The 22,099-nt window shown below is 50.6% G+C and overlaps 1 protein-coding gene across 6 annotated transcripts in view; it reads right to left on the bottom strand.

Annotated features, from left to right (window-relative positions):
• Window positions 1-1,806: 1,806 nt before the first annotated feature.
• EEF1D (eukaryotic translation elongation factor 1 delta) overlaps window positions 1,807-22,099 on the bottom strand; it is a 31,978-nt gene continuing 11,685 nt past the window's right edge. For 3 of the 6 annotated variants that reach the window (XM_075415437.1, XM_075415431.1, XM_075415436.1), the window contains 8 exons: window positions 18,995-19,118; window positions 17,099-17,170; window positions 7,629-7,697; window positions 6,346-6,442; window positions 5,249-5,352; window positions 3,633-3,881; window positions 2,742-2,936; window positions 1,807-1,904 (listed from right to left, as the gene is read on the bottom strand). In XM_075415437.1, coding sequence (XP_075271552.1) covers window positions 1,866-1,904; window positions 2,742-2,936; window positions 3,633-3,881; window positions 5,249-5,352; window positions 6,346-6,442; window positions 7,629-7,697; window positions 17,099-17,170; window positions 18,995-19,114 — 945 coding nt within the window. In that variant the 5' untranslated portion in view covers window positions 19,115-19,118 and the 3' untranslated portion in view covers window positions 1,807-1,865. The remainder of the gene's footprint in view (window positions 1,905-2,741; window positions 2,937-3,632; window positions 3,882-5,248; window positions 5,353-6,345; window positions 6,443-7,628; window positions 7,698-17,098; window positions 17,171-18,994; window positions 19,119-22,099) is intronic. The other 3 variants (XM_075415432.1, XM_075415433.1, XM_075415434.1) reach the window with 3 other exon arrangements.

The following is a 22,099-nucleotide window of genomic DNA, read 5'->3' as shown; positions in this document are numbered from 1 at the left end:
CCCTCAGAGGGAAGAAGTTCTTCCTCATGTTCAGCTGGAACTTCCTGTGCTTCAGTTTGTGCCCATTGCCCCTTGTCCTGTCACTGGGCACCACTGCAAAGAGTTTGGCCCCATTCTCCTGACACCCACACTTCAGATATTTTGAAGCATTTCTAAGGTCCCCTCGCAGCCTTCTCTTCTCCAGGCTGAACAAGCCCAGCTCCCTCAGCCTTTCCTCGTAGGAGAGATGCTCCAGTGCCCTCATCATCCTCGTAGCCCTCCGCTGGACTCTCTCCAGTAGCTCCTCATCTTTCTTGAAGTGGGGAGCCCAGAACTGGACACAGTACTCCAGATGGGGCCTCACCAGGGCAGAGCAGATGGGGAGGAGAACCTCCCTCGACCTGCTGCCCACACTGCTCCTAATGCACCCCAGGATCCCATTGGCCTTCTTGGCAGCCAGTGCCAACTCCAGGAAACTCAGTATCAGTCTTGTACATTTTATTTCTCTTATTATGTTTATTAGAAATGCTGTTTTAATATTCCATCTGTAAGTCTCTCTCCCTTTTCCTCCTTTTTCCCTTCCCAAGGTGGGAGGTCAGGGGTTCACAGAGAGCGTCGGCCACTCAGTTTATTGCCACCCTGCTCTAAAAGGTGACACAATGCTGGAATCTTACGAGTTGACACCAACCCCAAGGCACAGAGCATCCCAGCACACACCAGGCACCAAGCAGCCAGGCCCCAGCCGTACCCACGCGCAGGGGACACGTCACACCCCCGTCACCCGCACATCACGAACAGGGCACTGCGCACAGCCGGGAAAGCTGGCACCAGAGTCATCGTCACTCGGCTGTTGCATACAGCTCAGGCTGGCTGCGGCTTTTATGGCCTCAAGTTGCATCAGGGGAGGTTTAGATTAGACATTAGGAGAAGTTTCTTTCCTGAAAGAGTGGTCAGGCATTGGACCAGGCTGCCCAGGGCAGTGGTGGAGTCCTCATCCCTGGAGGGGTTCAAAAAAAGTGTAGATGTGGCACTTCAGGACATGGTTTAGCAGGCAGGGTGGTGTTGGGTTGATGGTTGGACTTGATCTTACATGTTTTCCAACCTCCATGACTTGAGGAGGACGTTCTAAGAGGAGGACGTTCTAGGAGGAGGACGTTCTAGGAGGAGGACGTTCTAGGAGGACGACGTTCTAGGAGGACGACGTTCTAGGAGGACGACGTTCTAGGAGGACGACGTTCTAGGAGGACGACGTTCTAGGAGGACGACGTTCTAGGAGGACGACGTTCTAGGAGGTTCTATGACTCACCTGGTGCTTGCAGCGCAACCTCACGGTCCCTCCCATTTGCTCGGCGCTGACACTGCGCGCCTTGAGCCGGGACCTTGGACTCCGGCACTGCAACGCACCACGTGTAGCTATGGTTGGAAATGCCACCTCCCCTTTGCGCAGGCCACGCTCCGCCAGGCCTCCTAACGAGCCAAGCGATCAGATGAAGTGACCCACACAGGGTATCAAGAGTGGAAGGGGAAATGAGGGAGGAAATTCAGCCCCAATCCAACAGTTCCTGAACTCTTCCTGGTGATTCATCTTGGGGTTTTTTTCGTATAGGGACTGACTGGGGCCTCTACCTTGGGACAGGGGAGTGCAAACACCCTTAGCACAGGCTACGCGGACAGGAGGCCGCTTCATTCCAACCCAGAAACGTGAGTCACCCCCATCTTCAAGGCATTCCCTTTTACGAAGGGGAGAAGGGAAATATCCCCAGGTCTCACAACAAATCACTCCGGAGAAGTTGTACTTGGCAGAGAAAAAAATACCACGATCCAATCTGCACTCCCAACCTTGATTTTTATTAGTGAACAGTTTCAGAGGGGATACAGTTTTGCTTCTAGATCTTGTTGAAAGCAGCAATGTCAACGCTCTGCACCTGAAACGGAACAAAAGCAGCAGCTGAAGGTCACCAAGGTGTTTTCAGACATTCACAACGAAGAAAGCACTCGTGTCAGGGATTTCTTCACAGCAAAGCTCAACCAGGTCAAGCACAGCCCAGGTCTCTCAGGCCAGCTCCCCGGTGCGGGAAGAGGATCTTTAGGGACTTATTTAATATTCCTTGCAACACCAGTCACAGCAGGACACTGCACCGTGCTAATTACCGCATGAATCTTGAGACAGTCCAGCTGACGAACATCCTATTAAGAGTTTCTAGGAACGTTAAGATTAAAGTTCCTGATTTACTCTGAATATAAGCAGAAGAGCAGGCAAAGAAGATCAATAAAAAGAGGTTATTTGGCCCTGCTGCTCTCCCAGCGAGACTGGGAGCGTTACTGGAGCCTGGGAGCGTTACTGGAGCCTGCATATTACCTGGCACAGGGCTGGAGCTCCTGCTACCATAGGAGGAGGAAGGATGGGGCTGGAGACATCTCCTCTAGCCCCAGCCACCAAGGTTTAAACGTTTGTGCGTTCACCCTGGTGTTGCCCAGCTATGTGTAAAAGCAGGGGTTCCTCAAAGTAACACTTGGTGGGGGATGGATGAGCAGCGAGAGCCTGCAAAATGGCTCTACAAAACATCTGCAAGATACTGCCAGCTTTAATGAAAAAAAATATATATATTTGAATATACAAGCGTCTCAGCAGGCAGAGAGCATCCATTCCATGTCGTTTTCTTTTTAAAAAAAAACCCCAAGTTTTCCAAAATCTGCAAATGAACCTTAGTTAAAACTGACCCCGCGGGTCAGGCATCACCCAGCTCGCTGAAAAGACTTACGTAGTCTTCAAACTTGGTGATCTCCTCCTCCAGGATGTCCGTCCCGACTTTGTCATCCTCCACCACGCACTGGATTTGGAGTTTCTTAATGCCGTAGCCTACCGGGACCAGCTTGGAGGCTCCCCACACCAGCCCGTCCATGCAGATGGAGCGGACGCACTCCTCCATCTTCGCCATGTCAGTCTCGTCGTCCCACTGGAAAAGCGGGAAGGGTGAACTTGAGCGTTTTCCTAGAGATCACCGTTAGCCCCAAGAGGTATCCAGCGACTTCAAATTCAACGCTGCTCTTTCTCAGGACGTTTCAGGTGATCCAGGCCACCCTTTCTCGGCTCCTAATAGCTGATGGGGTTAGCCAAGCTAAATCTGACTTTGCAGCTATGCTGCGTAGCGTGTTGTTTCGATTCTACCTACAGGCACCGCAGATGCCAGGGGGATTCTTCCCGCAGCTTATGACCCTGCTTTGGCAAGGGGTTGGACTAGATGACCCACAGAGGTCCCTTCCAACCCTGAACATTCTGTGATTCCGAGTGCTCGCTTTAAAGTGACTTTTACAAAGGGAGCGCTATCCAGCCCAGGAGTTTTTGTTCTACCATGAGAACTTCACAAAGACAGGTTTAATCCCAGCTTTAGGGTATTTATTATCTGTCTTTTTGTCAAAGAAAAGGGTTAGTCCCAGTCAGGGGAACCTCGGATAACAGCCTGAGCTTGCCGAGGAACCGGGCAGCGGCGCAAAGGCTGCAAGATCCCACCTCACTCTGACCCCTTTGTCTGGAAACCTGCAGGTCCTATCTTCACCAGTCCACGTGGACGTGGAAGTGAGATGATTTACGGCCTCCTGCAGCAGAAGACACACGTCCTCACCCAGGAGCTCCCCCCGCTTCCGTTACTCACCGGCTTCACATCCAGAAGGATTGAAGACTTGGCAATCAGACCCGGTTTCTTGGCCTTCTTCTCTGCGTACTGACGCAGTCTCTCCTCGCGGACTTTGGCAGCCTCTTGGTCTTCCTCTTCATCGTCACTACCAAAAAGGTCGATGTCATCGTCATCGTCTTCCTCTGCAGCAGCTGGCTCAACTTTCTTTGCCGGTGAAGCGGACGGGAGCTCCACTTTCTTGGAGGGAACACTGAATGGTTCCACTTTCTTCGTTGGGGTGACGTGCATTCAAGTTTACATTAAGGAAAAAGGGGAGATGATTAACCTGAAGCTGAATCATATCAGCACTGAAGATGCTCAAGTCTACACTGCTCAAGACAGAGAACATGGCCCACACTATGTGACTTGTGTGAAGAATCAGCTATCGGCCATCAAAATAGGACATTTGACCAGATGGACCTTTGAACTGCTCCAGCATGGCCGTACTTATAGAGCAAAAACCACCACGTAGCCAAGAGCTGATCCAGCTCCTACAGGCTCAGGGTTTCTGGACCATAAGAGGCTGAGCAGGACAGCAGCTGGGAACGCAACCAAGCGTCTTCCCATAGCATGAGGAGGGGCCTACACATTCTGTAGGCTTAGTCCAGAGGCCACCAGCCAATGGGATCCTGGGGTGCATTCAGAGGACTGTGGCCAGCAGGTCGAAAAGGTTCTCCTCCCCCTCTACTCTGCCCTAGTGAGGCCCCATCTGGAGTCCTGTGTCCAGTTCTGGGCTCCCCAGTTCAAGAAAGATGAGGAGCTACTGGAGAGAGTCCAGCGGAGGGCTACGAGGATGATGGGGGGACTGGAGCATCTCTCCTATGAGGAAAGGCTGAGGGAGCTGGGCTTGTTCAGCCTGGACAAGAGAAGGCTGAGAGAGGACCTTACAAATGCCTCTAAATATCTGCAGGGTGGGTGTCAGGAGGACGGGGCCAGGCTCTTTTCAGTGGTGCCCAGCGACAGGACAAGGGGCAATGGGCACAAACTGAAGCAGAGGAAGTTCCAGCTGAACAGGAGGAAGAACTTCTTCCCTCTGAGGGTGACGGAGCCCTGGCACAGTCTGCCTAGGGAGGTTGTGGAGTCTCCTTCTCTTGGAGATATTCAAGACCCACCTGGACAAGGTCCTGTGCAGCCTGCTCTGGGTGACCCTGCTTTGGCAGGGGGGTTGGACTGGATTATCCCCAGAGGTCACTTCCAACCCTGACCATGCTGTGATTCTGTGTGATTCTGTAATTCTGCTTATCTACTGTAACGCAGTGGCATTTTACCTGGTGCGTGCTAAGAAACTCACAGCACCATGGGCTCAAAGCTAATCAAGTGTCTGTTAACCCCAAACTTCCACGGATCTGCACCAGCTTTCCCTAGCTGATATCTCTAACATAGCTTCTTTGGTGTTCTTAGGGCACAACAGTCCTCTCTACACCTACATTTTGGGAAAGATGACGAGGCAGCTGCCAAAACTCTGGGAAAAGCTGCAAAAAACTCATCCTAACTATGAGCATCCCTCCATCCTCAGACAGCCAGGAGACCTCAGAAATAACCTGGGCACTTTGTGATGGCAAAGCATTCCAGAACAGCACTTTGCCAAGGCTCACCTGGGTTGGAGGAACTGGTGAGGGCTGGTGGGAGGTAGATGACTTTTCCAAAGCATTCAGGCGGCTTTCCAACTTGAAGATGGCCATCTGAAGGTCTGCAACAACTGCGAGAAGGGAGGGGAAAAACAAGAATCATTAAGGTTGGAAAACACCTCTAAGATCATCAAGTCCAAACGTCAACCCAACACCACCAAGCCTGCTAAACCATGTCCTGAAGTGCCACATCTACAGGTTTTTGAACTGCTCCAGGGATGGGGACTCCACCACTTCCCTGGGCAACCTGGTCCAATGCCTGACCACTCTTTCAGTAAAGACGTTTTCCCTAATATCCAATCTAAACCTCCCCTGATGCAACTTGAGGCCATTGCCTCTTGTCCTATCACTGGTTACTTGGGAGAAGAGACCAACCTCCATCTTACTACAACCTCCTGTCAGGTAGTTGTAGAGAGCGAGAAGGTCTCCCCTCAGCCTCCTCTTCTCCAGACTAAACAGCCCCAGCTCCCTCAGCAGCTCCTCACCAGACTTGTTCTCCAGACCCCTCCCCAGCCTCGCTGCCCTTCTCTGGACACGCTCCAGCCCCTCAATGTCCTTCTTGTAGTGAGAGGCCCAAAACTGAACACAGTACTCGAGGTGTGGCCTCACCAGTGCTGAGCACAGGGGCACAATCACCTCCCTGCTCCTGCTGGCCACACTATTCCTGATCCAAGCCAGGATGCCGTTGGCCTTCTTGGCCACCTGGGAAAACAGCTGGCTCCTGTTCAGCCGGCTGTCGACCAGCACCCCAAGATCCTTTTCCGCCAGGCAGTTTTCCAGCCGCTCTTCCCCAAGCCTGTAGCGTTGCATGGGGTAACCATGAAAGAAAAAGAACCTTATCTTGTAGGCTCTGGATCAGCTCTTAAGCTGGGACAAACTTACTTCTGGTAAAAGTGGGCTTATGAAAACCACCAGTTGCCCCAGTCAGAGGGAAAGCTGCAACGCTCTGGATCAAGACACTGGCACGTGCTCACCTGACGACAGGCAAACTCAGTAATGGATCCACCCCACAGAGCAGGACCCCATCCAGTTTTGCTTTCATGCCAGAAGATTCTCCTACTTACCACTGTGAAGGTTTTGATTTTCTACCTCCAGGTGAGAAATTCTGGAAAGGAGTTCATTTTGGTCACCGGGAGGCCCCGAAGAGGTTGTGCTCGCGCTCTGCAACAAGGAAAACCAAGCTGAAACCAATCTGTTCACCCACTCCCAAGCTCGGTGGTTCAGTGAAGCAAAGCAGAGTCATGCCTTCAGGGAAGGAGAACATTGGAGAGCTAATCTAAGAACAAGGACGTTTCCTCTAAAGGTTTTATAAAAAGAATACACTAGTTCTACAGAATGAAGCATGAAACGTATCTCAAGAAATTTCAGCTGGCACTGGTGAGCAAAGGGTAAAATTCTTCGCAGTCTCGGATCACAGCTTGCCACTGAGCACGCAGAAGGTTTTGAAAGTTTCAGGCTAAAGCCCCTTAGAAGGGGCAGCTGCTCTCCTCTCCCAGGCGAACTGAGGCACAGAAGCGACCTGCCTAACGTCACACCGCGAGTCACCGTGGAAGCTGGGAAGAGATCCGGCGTTTCTACACTCCCACCTTCCCCCGTCCAGCCTTTGATCCCTCTCAAAACAACTGAGAACTACTTTAACACATCCTGAGTGAGCAAATATACCAACCCAGCTTCAAAAGTATTTGTTTTAACAGCAAAAAAGAGCTTACATTTTCCTTTTTAAGGAGGCCATTATCTATAAATTCATATCAAAGGGAAAGAAAATACCAGGCCTTCATGCTTCGCTTGAAATGTCATTTATAACTGAATATAATAATAGAGAAAATAATTTGTCGTCTTTCAAGCGCACCCTGCGTATAATTATGAAGTGGCTCTCGGTTGCAGTTGCCATGCTTCTCAGATCTCAGCAGTCACGTAAGATGGAGAGAGGGAAGTACCGGGGTTAAGAGGAGGAACGTGTGGCACACGGAGAGCTGGGCTGGGAGATGCCTGGCCCTGGGAAACGGATGGAGCAGTGCAAGAAGAAACCCTTCTTCACCCACCCAAAAAAGGGGCAGGGAGCTGCAAAAGCACCACGGAATCAACCTCCGACGCAGCCTTTGCAGGGGATGCAGGCTCAGGAACACGCGTGCAGATCTGCAGTCCCCAGACACCAAGCTGGGAGAACTTGAATGCCCTGCTAGAAGATCCTGTTGTACGGGGTGAGCTATGACCGGGTGCTGAAGGACAAACGCTTCTCAGCGTAAGGAAAGAGAACGTGGTCCATCTCGCCAAGGCAGGGGTGTCCTCGCCCTACAACGTCCTCTCAAATCACACAACCAGCTCCATCCGTGCGCAGGTGACTTACAGTTGAGCGGCCTGACTGCCTCTTGTGACGGGCAGAAGGAGCTTCTTTACTACGAGGAACTGTCTTCTGCTGCGAAGGGCAAAAGGGTTGGGGGACGTTTGATTCAACACGAAAGAGAAGAAGGATTTCACTCATGCCACAAGAGGCAGTTCAAGTACAAGAAGCAGATCCGCATGCAGGACAAACCGTCAAGCAACAAGATGCGGCCTCACACCGACTACACACCGAACCAAGCCTGCACGGAAACGTTCATCCATGAACTCTGCCATCTTCTTGTTAAACCTCTCAGTGCCTGCAAAAAGGTCACGCAGCTGGGTGGCACAACGAGGCCGAGATGTCTAGAGCGTGGTCTCAGTCATCTCCCCATCTGAGAAATCCAAAGGTCACGCAGCTGGGTGGCACAACGAGGCTGAGATGTCTAGAGCGTGGTCTCAGTCATCTCCCCATCTGAGAAATCCAAAGGTCACGCAGCTGGGTGGCACAACTAGGCTGAGATGTCTAGAGCGTGGTCTCAGTCATCTCACCATCTGAGAAATCCAAGGCGCGTGCACGACCATAGCGGACTCCGCTAGCTCTCCTGTCGTTAGATAAAATCTAATCCCGACAGAAGAAGAAACACAAAAAGAGGCCGCTAGCCACAGTGGGCTCATCACACCAGGCTAGCTCTAGCCTGGTACACCAAGGCCAAAAATTAAAGCTCAGGTGAACTCGTTGCCTGACCTCTTCCTGTTCTAGTCACACCATCAGAGCCAAGGTCTAAGTTACTTCAGTGAAAACTTCTTCATTCTGAAGGTGATGGAGCCCTGGCCCAGGCTGCCCAGAGGGGCTGTGGAGTGTCCTTCTCTGGAGATGAATATTCAAGACCCGCCTGGACAAGGTCCTGTGCAGCCTGCTGTAGGTGACCTTGCTTCGGCAGGGGGGTTGGACTAGATGATCCCTAGAGGTCCCTTCCAACCCCTGCCATTCTGTGATTCTATGAAAAGTGAACCCTGGCAATAGTCACCCTCCACCCCCATGCCCCTGAAAAAGCACTTCTTGTTTGGACTCGTGACCAAACACAGGAGCGTTGTCACCTGCAAGAGATACACAACTGTTGGGGTTTTTTTCCCCCAAAAAAGCAGTCTGCTGATTCAGCTCAGCACCAAGCACCGCTGATATTGGGCAGTTTGAAGCCCTGGTAACATTTCCAAGCCAAATGCTGAAGCAGTTCTGCAGGCTCCGTGTCTGCCCTGGCGACTGGCTACCCCATGCACGACCGTGGATGTTCAGTGTGCTGCAAGATGGCTCCACCTATCCGGTGCTGGAGAAGGCCCACTTTTAAAGAAGCAACAAGGCTGGTGAAGGGTCTGGAGAACAAGTCTGATGAGGAGCAGCTGAGGGAGCTGGGGCTGTTCAGTCTGGAGAAGAGGAGGCTGAGGGGGGACCTCATCGCTCTCCACAACTACCTGAAAGGAGCGTGTGAGGCAGGTGTTGGTCTCTTCTCCCAAGTAACCAGCGATAGGACGAGAGGCAATGGCCTCAGGTTGCGTCAGGGGAGGTTTAGATTGGATATTAGGAAAAATTTCTTTGCTGAAAGAGTGGTCAGATATTGGCATAGGCTGCTCAGGGCAGTGGTGGAGTCCCCATCCCTGGAGTGGTTCAAAAAACGTGTAGATGTGGCACTTCGGGACATGGTTTAGCAGACATGGTGGTGTTGGGTTGATGGTTGGACTTGATGATCTTAGAGGTCTTTACCAGCCTTAATGATTCTATAAACCCTGGCATTCAGGTTTAGTGGAAGCATTTGCCACAGAAGCCAGCTGTGCCTCCACATTTCTCCTCCTTGTTAGTAACAACTCCTCAAAGATGAGAAATCTACATTGAGGCAGCACCATCTACCTTTCTACTCATCAGCTGCCATCCCAGTGCCTCACACAGAAGAGGTCAGCACTGCTTCTCCCTGCAGCCCTGCAGGAAAACCATCTACAGCTTGGCAAGACACCTCCAGCTTGAATCAAACCTGCCAGTCTTGTGTGGTTGCGTCATTTAGGGGAAGAGCTTGAGAAAATCAGGGTCGTTCCCCACCCCCCCCCAAAAAAAAAAAAAAGGGCCACAGCAATGATGCAAGGGCTGGAACCCCTCTGCTGGGAGGAAAGGCTGGGAGAGCTGGGGCTGGTCAGCCTGGGGAAGAGGAGGTTCCGGGGAGACCTTAGAGCAGCCTGCCAGTACCTGAAGGGGCCGACAGGAAGGATGGAGAGGGGCTTTTCACAAGGATGTGTAGATAGGACAAGGGGGAAAGGCTCTAAGCTAAAAGAGGCAGATTTACATTAGATATTAGGAAGAAATTCTTCACCATGAGGGTGGTGAAACACTGGAACAGGTCGCCCAGAGAAGCTGTGGCTGCCCCCTCCCTGGCAGTGTTTGAGGCCAGGTTGGACAGGGCTCTGAGCACCCTGGTCTGGTGGAAGGGGTCCCTGCCCATGGCAGGGGGCTGGAGCTGGATGATCTATAAGGTCCCTTCCAACCCAAACCATTCTACGATTCTATGAAAAATGGGTGTAGCTGTGGCTTGCAAGAGCAAGATGAGAGGACTCCGAAACACTCTGCTCCGCTGTTCTCAACAAGTAAGCACAGGGAAATACGCCGTTGCGTTACTGCAACGCATCTTCCGAGTAGTGTAAAATCCTAGGCACAAACCTAGCTGTGTATTGCTGCCAGGTGCTATTTGCAGAGCACCCTGTAGCACCCAGGGAACTGCGCAGAGCGAGGCAGAGCTCTGCAACGCACAAATTCCTTCCCTTTTCACCCTTCCTTTGCCACCTTACACCCAGCCTGCGAGCAAGACGACATTAAGGTTGCAAATACAGACAACGAAACCCAGAGGAGAGGCAGCACTCGTTTAAGGTACGCGCCTGCCCATCAGTAATGCGGTAACGGGCGCTGGAGATGCTGCAGCACAGGTATCTGGGTGGCTCCACGGGGAGTCATCCAACCTCTGGGACTTCCGAGCTGCAAGTTGGTACCAAGGCCTCTGGAGAAATCGCAAGATTATTTAACAACCTGGGTACGCTTACGGGTTGAACAGCCGCAAAATTAAATTCTTTAGTCCCGAGGAAACCCAGGGCAGGGTAAGCCTGAACACAGCCATCTCCTGCTGGCAAGAAGACAGGGCTGCCTGCCCCAAGCTCAAGAGATTAAAGGTGTTCACAAACCGGGCCAGCCGTCCCTTGGGAACCCGTAACCTGCATAAAGCAGGGTGTAAGGGGCACAACGCTGAACCAGGTTCCCAATTCTGCGAGGTGGTGAAGCCACACGTTCAGAAATCGTGGAAAAGTCGCTTCTGTGAGCCTGCGGGCTTTCCCCTGGGGTGAGGCTGCTTTAAGCTGTTGGAGATGTGGTCACCAACCTGAGCTGCGCACTGCTTACCGTGCATTTTCCTACATACAACCGAGCGTTATTTCCTCTTCTGATTTAACTGTCCCAAGAGGAAGCTCGACACAACTGTTCGTGAATTTTATCAAGGACAAGAATTCAAAATCTCAAAGGTGGGGAGTTCCAGAGCATCACTTCAGTCACTTCCTCCGCGTTGTCTCGTGGACGGAGCTCTTAAAACCTTCCTTTTGTCTAAGCTCAAGCCATAGTTTTTGCGCTGAACCCACAGTAGCGATAACACTGACCAGAGCTGCAACCTGCTCAACACATTTTGCGTGGCAGAAGCACACAGCAAGCCTGGAACCACGCCAAGGACTGCACATAAATGTAATTACCCAAGCAAATTAAACCCCTAGGATTTCTTGCTTATGGAGGGTAGAAAAGGTTAACCATGAGCCAGCAGTGTGCCCTGGCTGCCAAGAAAGCCAATGGAATCCTGGGGTGCATCAAGAAGAGTGTGGTCAGCAGGATGAGGGAGGTTCTCCTTCCCCTCTACACTGCCCTGGTGAGGCCCCATCTGGAGTGCTGTGTCCAGTTCTGGGCTCCCCAGTTCAAGAAAGATGAAGAGCTACTGGAGAGAGTCCAGAGGAGGGCTACAAGGATGATGAGGGGACTGGAACATTTCCCCTACAAGGAGAGGCTGATGGAGCTGGGCTTGTTCAGCCTGAAGAAGAGAAGGCTGCGAGGGGACCTAATAAATGCTTATAAATATCTGCAGGGTGGGTGTCAGGAGGATGGGGCCAAGCTCTTTTCAGTGGTGCCCAGTGACAGGACAAGGGGCAATGGGCACAAACTGAGGCACAAGAAGTTCCATCTGAATATGAGGAAGAACTTCTTCCCTCTGAGGGTGACGGAGCACTGGAACAGGCTGCCCAGGGAGGTTGTGGAGTCTCCTTCTCTGGAGATATTCAAGACCCGCCTGGACATGGTCCTGTGCAGCCTGCTGTAGGCGACCCTGCTTCGGCAGGAGGGTTGGACTAGATGACCCACAGAGGTCCCTTCCAGCCCCTACTATTCTGTGATTCTGTGAAAACAGAATCTAGCGTCAGCCCCAAAGGGCTTTCAACATCTGGCCCTCTCTGGAGTTTGACACTCTAGAACATACTTTAAATATCAGAGACAAGAACACTGACTAATAAACTCAGCAAAGGGTACATTTCTACATATCAGAAGAAAGAAATCTGTCCAGAAAACTACAGCTAAGAGCTCTTCCCTCGCTACGTCAGGTCTAACTGACGCACACAGCTGGAAAGCTGGCACTTCCCCCATGACGAGAAGTATCTGGAGTTATCAACCCTTCTCCTTTCATTCGAGTTGACCAGTTACAAAGAAGAGCGCGTAGATTTTACGAGCTCGGTTCCAGATGTGATGTGTAGGTTTTCAAATCCAGAGCCCACAAAGCACTCGCACCTTTATCCAAAAAATAAAGCTATTTTGTGCATGCAGAGATATAACAGCCTTCCTTCTCAGCTTGGTCTCCCTAAGCTCTGGAAACATGGAAAGTTTCACCTTGGTCAGATACACAAACTGTGGGGAAATGATGTTCAAGAACTAAAAGAGCCTTTCCCGAACCCAAGATCAGCAGGATGGATCCTGGCTGGTTTCTTGCAGAAGGTGTGACCGCTCCCTGCACAAAGATGTGTTTTAGAACATGGTCTCCAAACACTTCTGCAAGATCATAGAATCATTAAGGTTGGAAAAGACCTCTAAGATCAAGTCCAACCGTTAACCCAACACCACCATGCCTGCTAAACCATGTCCCAAAGTGCCACATCCACAGGTTTTTTGAACCCCTCCAATGGGGATGGGGACTCCACCACTTCTCTGGGCAGCCTGGTCCAAGGCCTGACCACTCTTTCAGCAAAGAATTTTTTCCTAATATCCAATCTAAACCTCCCCTGACATGACTTGAGGCCATTGCCTCTTGTCCTATTACTGGTTACTTGGGAGGAGACACCAACACCCACTTCACTACACCCTCCTTTCAGGTAGTTGTAGAGAGCGCTAAGGTCTCCCCTTAGCCTCCTCTTCTCCAGAATAAACAACCCCAGTTCCCTCAGCCGGCTCCTCGTAAGACTCCTTCTCCAGACCCCTGGAAGCTTTTCTTGTTTGAAACCCACACGCAGGGAAACACCCAAGTGCAGAGGCTTTGTAAGAGGGAGCTTGGGCAGAGAACAGAGCTTCAGACTCCCACACCAGCTGCCTACCCAGCGTCACCCCTTTCGTCACAGCCCCCAGGGACGGGGTAGGAACCACAAGTTCAGCCACCTGCTGTCAGACTTGCTTATGATCTCAGGCAAGTCAATGCTTTCCGTGCCTCAGGTCCCCAGCTGTAAGATTTCTCATCACCTGCGGTCTCAATGCCACCAGCTGCAACACTGCACACATTTAGAAACTTTTATCTCTAGGAAAGCATTAGTGATCGAGCAGATGTCAACCGGAGAGAGCGGTGAAAGCAGAGATGACCATGCAAAGCGGGATGAAAGGTATGTGCAAACAAATGTTTCCGGCATCAGAACTTCGTACCCTCCTTCGGGAGGTACAGACCACCGCCCTTAACCCTTCTAATGCCCCGTTCACACGTTTCAGAACACCGCTATCCAGCTGAAGCAGGTCTGAAACCAGCCTTGGCTGAATTTCACAGCAAAAGAGAGGCACTCATCTTCCATCTTCCCATCTTACAAACGCCAGCTCTTCACTTGCTCCATCTTTAGACTCCTGACAATAACTCTGCATGTTCAGGTGGGAAGAAAAGACTCAATCCTGACTATAAAAACATGCTTCGCTATTGTTCTGCAGATCAGACACTACAAATTGGGCTTTTTGAAAAGTAAAAACCAAGTTTAAGCATGGTCTGAAGTCAAGCCCGCTTTACGCCACGGCTGTCCGAGATCAACGACGATTCCTCAGAAACACAAGCGAGAAAAAGTTGATGTTTCAGACCTGTTTCTCAACCAGCTCAGCCTTTCCAACTCACACGCCAACGCAGAAGCTCCGACCGCGGATCACCGCTTCAGGTTCCAGGGCAGAAACGTGGCAAAGTGTGAAAAACCAAAAAAATGCGATCTCCGAGGTATCGTATAAGCCAGGGTAAGGCAGTAAAATGGGATTAGAAAACAGCAAGGAGGTCACTGTTGCCGTGTGCTCTGCTGATCCAAGCAACTGCATACTGTGAGAGCAGAATGGCAGCTACAGGTCAAATCACTACAGCACGGCCTGACGGCAACGCAGCTCAGGGCGCACAGTGCTTTCCTAACAGTCCACACAACCCCTTTCCTTCAAGTCTTCACTGAAGAGTCTCAGTCCACTTTTTGCAATACCCCAGATTCCAGTTTTAAGGCCCTACGGCTCGGTCCTGATCTTAAATGCTGAAGCCCGCCAAGCTTTCTTCACAGAACAAAAAAAAAAAAAAATCCAGCAGATGAATTTTTCTGTATTCAGCACTAAACCAAACAAGCGCCACAGGGGTGCAAGGGACTTTATATTCTCAAATTTCCATTCAGGCTTTGCTGCTTTGCCAGTTTTCCCACTCTCAGAATCACAGAATTGTTTGGGATGGAAGGGACCTTACAGAGCATCTCGTTCCAACCCCCTGCTATGGACAATGACACCTTCTGATAGACCAGGTTGCTCCAATCATAGAATCATTAAGGTTGGCAAAGACCTCCAAGATCATCAAGTCCAACCATCAACGCAGCACCACCATGACTGCTAAACCATGTCCCAAAGTGCCACATCTACACGTTTTTTTGAACCCTTCCAAGGATGGTGACTCCACCGCTTCCTTGGGCAGCATGTTCCAGTGCCTGACCACTCTTTCAGTAAAGACATTTTTCCTAATATCCAGTCTAAACCTCCCCTGACACAACTTGAGGCCAATCCCCTTCAAATCTGTCCTTGCACACTGCCACGGAGGGGGCATCCACAACTTCTGCAACCCGTTCCCGTGCCTCACCACCCTCACAGTGAATAATTTCTTCCTTTTATCTGATCTAAATTCTCCCTTCTCTCAGTTTAAAGCCATCACTCCTTGTCCCATCACTCCATGCCCTTGTCAAATGTCCCTCTCCAGCTCTCACAGCCCCCTTCAGGTACTGGAAGGCCGCAATAAGGTCTCCCCAAAGCCTTCTCTTCCCCAGGCTGAGCAGCCCCAGCTCTCCCAGCCTTTACTCCCAGCAGAGGGGTTCCAGCCCTCGCATCATTGCTGTGGGTCTCCTCTGGCCCCGCTCCCACAGCTCCAGCTCTGTCCTGGGCTGAGGGCTCCAGAGCTGGACTCAGGACTCCCAGTGGGGTTACATCAGACCAGAGGTCTTCCCTGTGACAGGACCTGGACAATCCAAACTTAGACGCTTCTCGTATAAAGAAGCTCTCTAACAGTAGTCATAGGCGAGGGCAAGAAATTCCTCATCTTTGGCAAGCCACACACCATTCCAGAAGATGAGAAGATGCCTTCAGAGCAGACCAGCAGTGCTGCCAGGTGATTTGTGTTTAGGTTTCCTGCTCCTGCTCACCACATCCAGCCTCTGCTCCTGGAGGAGGCAGATCCTGGAGGAAGCAGCAACCTTGCCCAGCCTGGTAAGGTCTTTCCAAACGTATTTAACACTAAGAGTTCTTCAACCCTGTTTGGGATGGGGGCTCACTTCCCCCACATATTTGCCTTACTGAAGTCCAAACAAAGTCTTCGACAGCGGCTGACAGTCTCTGCTGAAAGCCCAAACATGTATTTCAGATCTGAACTTAACTGAGCCAGTCCAGAAAAACGTTCCCTAAGCTGTTGGCTGAAATATGGACGCTGAAGAAAGAAACTAGCATTAGAAAACTTGCAAGTATTTTCCTCCTCAACGTGTTTTGGTTTGGTTTTAATATTATTGAGATGGGTTTTAAAATTATTGAGATGTCCCAACTTTCCAATACGATTCCCATATTTGGGACCACTGCATCCAACTAAATTGTAATCCTTTCCCACCATCCTTTCATCAAATTTGCCCTGCTCTTCCTGCATCTGCATCCAAGTTTCCAGCGCAGTACCGAGTACCTCGGATCGCTCGCGGGAGCGGTTGCAGAAGTTGCTTCTGCTGTATTGAGTTCAACCAGCACAGTGAGGTCACCATGGGGAAAGCAATTAGCCTAACTCCTTCGCATTCACCCCAGACACATGGCTCCTTTCTGCTTGTGTTAAGGAGGAATAGGAAATATTCCCCTTGAGAAAGGTGATTCCCTGTTATTGTACTGGTCTAGGTAAAAACTGAGGGCCTTAAATACTTCAAGAGGGAGTTATGGGGCCAAATCAATGTAGAAAAAGGATGGACACCCTCAGATGGAAGATATATGCAGGTACATAGTAGTCCCACCGCAGAGGTAAGAAATGAAGACACGTGGGCTGTATTCGGTGAATTTTCTTCACTCGTGAAACCAGTCCACTTATTAGTTTAAGATGTCAGCTTCCTACTGAAAAATTAAAGAGTTTAATGGTGCTGTCTGCACGTAACAGCACAAAAACACCTCCAGAAAGGATGTGACTGAACTTCTTCTGAACTCCAGAGTCAGAGCTAGTAGCCAAGCTGAATTTCCTAGATGCAGCAGATGGAAGATACCATTTCTTTGCACATACCCTAACCGAAAGCAAAACAGGAAAGAGAAGGTGGCAGCTCAGTGTACCCCAAGAGAGACATACATACTCCAGCTGGCAGCTCAGTGCTTTGCTACCCAGCAAGGTTATTTTAACAATTAACTTGTTAGATAAGACTTCTGGGAACATCCCACCAGGAAAAAAAGAAGAGAAATGCACAGCTGAAGAGTTTTAACCCAAATCCAGTTAGTTTTAAAAAGCACTGCAGGCTAGCAAGCAGGTAAGCAGCATGCACTCTAGTAGGAAGGGTGCTCTTGATCGGATGGAGCTACGCTGGCGGTACACAGCGCTGCACACCTTAGTCTTCTCCTCTAACTTCAAAATCAGAAGCCACACAATCTATGAAGTGGTCACAGCCGAGTTCTGTGAGATGCATCACAGCTAAAAATGGTTGCGGGTAGCCAGCTGGTGAGAGAGCTTGGGTACTCACTCCGGCCAGCGATTTCTGGATATTCTCCCTGGCTCTGGCAATGTCGCGTAGGATCGTGCTGGCTCCGTTCTCCTGCAAACAGCGCAGAAAGAACCAAGATTTTTTTTAAAAAAAAAAAAAAGGAAACATGGGAAACTGGTCAGGGAAGCTTCAAAAGCAAAAAAAATAAAAAGAGGGTAAGAGTAGGGGAGGGTTCCTTCCAATGATTCAGCAAGTATTGCAAAATTAGCTGCAAGGAGGATTGGTTCTAAGTCAAGCAGCACCGACCGCAATCGCTGGTCACGTCAGGCCACACGTCCAGAAGATCATCCAGTCAAGAGCTTTCCAAATTCTCTATTATTACCCTGCATGGTTTGGACGGCTGCCATCCTGGCAGAGGGTTGGAGTCACTTCAAGTACTCCTCAGAGATCTTAGGCAGCTCTTTTTCATAGTTATTACCCATCATTGTATTCAGGCATGAAGTGACAGCCCTAACTGAAGTCTTTTATCCAGAGAGGTACGACCCAGGGTCCAGCAGCTCAAGTTTCCCTCCCCCCCCCATCCTCCCTGCTGCCTGAATTTGAAGACTCCCTTCTTAGGGCACAAATTCAGTTTCCATGACCCGTTCACTCCGTGCCTCTCCCAGTCTGTCACCCCATAAGCAGCACCGGAGACATGAAACTGCCCACAAGCCCAACACCCTGTGTCAGATAAACCACAGAAGAGCAACAGCCTGGACACATTCAGGTGGACACCGCTTCCAGGGTGTAGGAAGCATTTGAGGAACGTGGATCTTTTTCCTTAGCAGGGAACTGGCTGATAAACTGCTGCAGAATCTCCCCCAGAGCCTTCACACCACATCTCACAGGCAGAACTTCTTCACTGGAAGATCCTTATGTGGTCTAACTGTTCTAAGAGCACTGCAGAGGTTCGCTCTTGAACACCTACTTCAAGCAGTTCTAATTTTTATGCAGGGGTCCTAGGAGCTGTGCCACCACTGCACTAGCATGGGCAGCAGGAATGGACAGAGTGTGCCTAGAAGCTACTACTTAAGCAAGAAGCTTCCCCTTAAAAATACTGCAAGACAGCCATTTAAAACTCTAAGCAGCTTTCTACGTAACTAATCAAATGCACAGGCAACAGCTCTTTACGTGGCAGGAAGAGGTAACGATAGCTCTGTACCATTAAAAAGTAGTAATTCCAGGCCAATATTTAAGCTGGAACACAGTGGAGGTGTGCTGCAGCGGCACCATGTTCCCCCTTGAGCTGCTCCCCCCAACTCACCAGTACTGGGATGCAGCCTTCTGCGGGAGCACGCTGAATATTGCAGCGGGGATAAAGAGAGGAACGAAATTCCTGGTGTCTCTGGAGCCATGGTGCCTCTCTTCAAACACCGAGCATCTCACATACACCCAGTATAACCATTGCCAAGGGAAGCTGAGCTGCTCCAAAACAGCATCATCCCTGGCTGAATGGGGACAGGTCAATTCTTCACCCAGCCGACAACCACAGCGCTTGGGGCTTGCGGCTCAAGCTGTGCCCCCCCATTAGATCACAGATAGCATTCGTGCCATCACAGCAGCCTGAAAAAAATTAGGAGTAACTGCTGCAACCCGTAACTGGTTCACCTGTGGCTACAAGGGCATCTGATCTTCCAGCACGCTGGTGGTACTGGAGAAATTCTTCACAGAAAAATGGTCTTTCAAAAGGCAAATGGGGTCATAACTGGGGGTAGGCTTGGAGAGCTCCAGAGAAGACACCACACGAGGAAAAAGCAGCACCCAGAGTGGAAATAACGTTGAACACCGAGTAATTTGGATAATGAAGAAGTTCCTGCCCAGGTGGATCGTGTCCTTTCGTCCCGCTCTGTAGCAGCTCCAGCACTCTGCTAAACCCCATCTGAGAACAAGCGTTACCTGCTGGTGCGAAGAGCTGCTGACCGGCCCGTTCATCTGCTCGTAGTATCGTCGTTCAGCATCGTCGTACTTGTATTTGTCAAACCAGATCTTCTCATGCGTAAAGAAGTTGACTGCCATTTTTCTGCAGAAAGGAATGAGGAAAAAAAAACACCCAAAGTGAGTGCCAAGAAATACTTCAGGTTAGCAGCTTGCAATGAGCTTGCCAGAAGAGTGTTTTCTTCCCCCCCCCCCGAGCTGTGCCTGCAGCTCTTTGCTCGATGGTTTCCCCTCCAGTGGAAAGCTTTAAGTAAACAGGATCCTATTAAGAAAGCAGGGCAGTCTAATCACCCACCCGTCTGCCTGACCCGCATTTAGTGACAGGGTACCAAGCAGGGACAGAATAAATCAGCTGATCTGTACCTCCTTCCACAAAACAAATAGCTTCCAGAGCAGGATCTTCTAGACCGTGGGAATCTGCTGCTAAGGAAGAGATCTTGTGTACGAGAATCAAAAAGGGAACGATGCTTTTAATTCTTAAAGCCACCCGGCCGCGGCGAAACCAAAGAGGGACGAATATGGAGCTCCAAGCAGCTCATGCCACAGTACAGCGTGCCAACGAAGGGAGCACTCGCTGTGCGAGAACTCCTGACACTCCAGCTCACAGATTTAAATGCATTTCAGAGTGCCCTGGGTGCCAAGAAGGCCAATGGGATCCTGGGGTACATCAAGAGGAGTGTGGCCAGCAGGTCGAGGGAGGTTCTCCTCCCCCTCTACACTGCCCTAGTGAGGCCCCATCTGCAGTGCTGTGTCCAGTTCTGGGCTCCCCAGTTCAAGTAAGATGAGGAGCTACTGGAGAGAGTCCAGCGGAGGGCTACAAGGATGATGAGGGGATTGGAGCATCTCTCCTATGAGGAAAGGCTGAGGGAGCTGGGCTTGTTCAGCCTGAAGAAAAGAAGGTTAAGAAGGAACCTTATAAATGGTTATAAATATCTGCAGGGTGGGTGTCAGGAGGATGGGGCCAGACTCTTTCCAGTGGTGCCCAGCAACAGGACAAGGGGCAACGGGCACAAACTGAAGCAGAGGAAGTTCCACCTGAACATCAGGAAGAACTTCATTCCTCTGAGGGTGATGGAGCCCTGGCCCAGGTTGCCCAGGGAGGTTGTGGAGTCTCCTTCTCTGGAGATAGTCAAGACCCACCTGGACGTGGTCCTGTGCAGCCTGCTCTGGGTGACCCTGCTTCGGCAGGGGGTTGGACTAGGTGACCCACAGAGGTCCCTTCCAACCCCTAACATTCTGTGATTGTGTGAACACGACTCAACAGCAGCTGTTGGACTAGCACACATCTCTACCTGGCCATGCCATGCTTCACGTGGCGCGCCACCAAATCCTGCTGTAAGGAACCTGACAGCGACCGGCCTCTGAAAATCCAGATACGCAATTTACAGCATCACCACAGGTAACAGAAGCCGCTGCAACCGTTTAGAAATTAAAATCATCAGCAACGCGACACTTGCAAGGGACAGACACCTGTACGAGGAGGAACAGCACAAAACATCCTCACGCTGCTGTGAAATAGTGCTGTTTTTCTTCAGCACAGCAGCTTCCAAAGGTTGTTTGACTTCTTGAAGGCAAATAACAGAGCCCTTGCAACACTAAGAGCAGAGGATGTGCCCGTATTTTGAGCCAAGCAACAGCTACAGAGCCAACGTCAGTTTGAGGAGGTGGCGAGAGCAGGGACAGAGCATCACAAGGAAACTGCACCGCTACCAGGTTCCACCACGCAACGTGGAGAAAGCGACTAACAGCAACCCGCAAACCCTCTCCCTATCAGCTCAAGACCCCACAAGCTTTCCAGTAAAACACTTCCACGGAAGCCAACGGATGAGTTTTTTCACAAAACAAGCAACCCTTCTCATCTACCCATTCAGCAGGGACCAGTAGCCACCGTACTATACAGGTCCTCCACACCGAAGCCATTCCCAGCACTCAGACCTCCAAGACCCTGCTTGAGCTGCCAACCAGTATTATTAATAGAGAATCCCAGTTACAAACTTCTGCCGCATATTTTACAATGGGGAAGGGTGAAAGGTGTGACCAAATATCCAGTTCTGTCCAACTAAAGAGAAAATTATGCCAAACAGGAGAGGGTGACAGGCACGCACGCTCCCAAGCTTGCCCGCAGCCCCCTACATCACTCCATCCATGTAAAGATCTTAAAACCTTTCCAAATCCTAACAAACACCAGGATCAGAAGTGTCAGAAATAAGGAGTGATGCTCCAAGATGAACATCACTCTTGACCTTAGCGCTATGAAATAACATCTAAGCACCTGCCTTCAGACAGGCTCCCAGGGAGTCGCAGCCCTCTGTTCAGCCGGTCGTATCTAAAAGCACGTATTTAACCCAGAAAGCATGGTATCATACCTCACCTCATTCAGGACTTTAAAAGGAAGTCTTGCAGTATTTCTGTCTGTAAACTGATTTTATACCTGCAAGTTACAACCACAACGGTCATCTACAACTCGAGAAGGAGCTCCTCCTGCCCAGCGACATACGCACACATCGAACGAGCTGTCGCCCGGTAGCCCTGTCCCAAAATTAACAGCAGCTTCCAGACCCAACAGTCTAACCTTCTCCCTCCACGAAACAAATACAGCAACGTGCTCCCACCAGACCAATGCCCTAAATCACGTTGCGCCGTCAGCCTTCTTCCGGCTGGATACCGGCAGCGATGCTCGGACGCAGTCACCTCTCGCACGGAGCTCCACGACCACATGCTCTGCAGGAGAATGGGGGGAAACCGCTTCTCGGCAAGACCTCGTGGGATTTGAACAAAAAAATCACACAGCAAATAACCATCAATTTCACATCACAAAGATGAAACGCTGCGTCTTCTGCCGTCTCAGCAGACCTGTTTAAAACACGCGACTGCTCCCTCCGACTCCTCACTTTTATGGCTTTTTGTACGTAAAAGCAGCACAGAAAGGGGCACAGCTCACTTCCCAGCCCTGACTTTAAAACGCTTGCTCTGGGTTTGCGTGGCAAGGTTTTGGCAGCAGGGGGGCTACAGGGGTGGCTTCTGTGAGAAGCTGCGAGAAGCTTCCCCTATGTTTGATAAAGCCAG

The sequence above is a fragment of the Opisthocomus hoazin genome, chromosome 3, assembly GCF_030867145.1.
Source record: "Opisthocomus hoazin isolate bOpiHoa1 chromosome 3, bOpiHoa1.hap1, whole genome shotgun sequence".
NCBI lineage: Eukaryota > Metazoa > Chordata > Aves > Opisthocomiformes > Opisthocomidae > Opisthocomus > Opisthocomus hoazin.
Note: the sequence above shows the minus strand (reverse complement) of the source record. Positions and strands in the feature narration are given on the sequence as shown.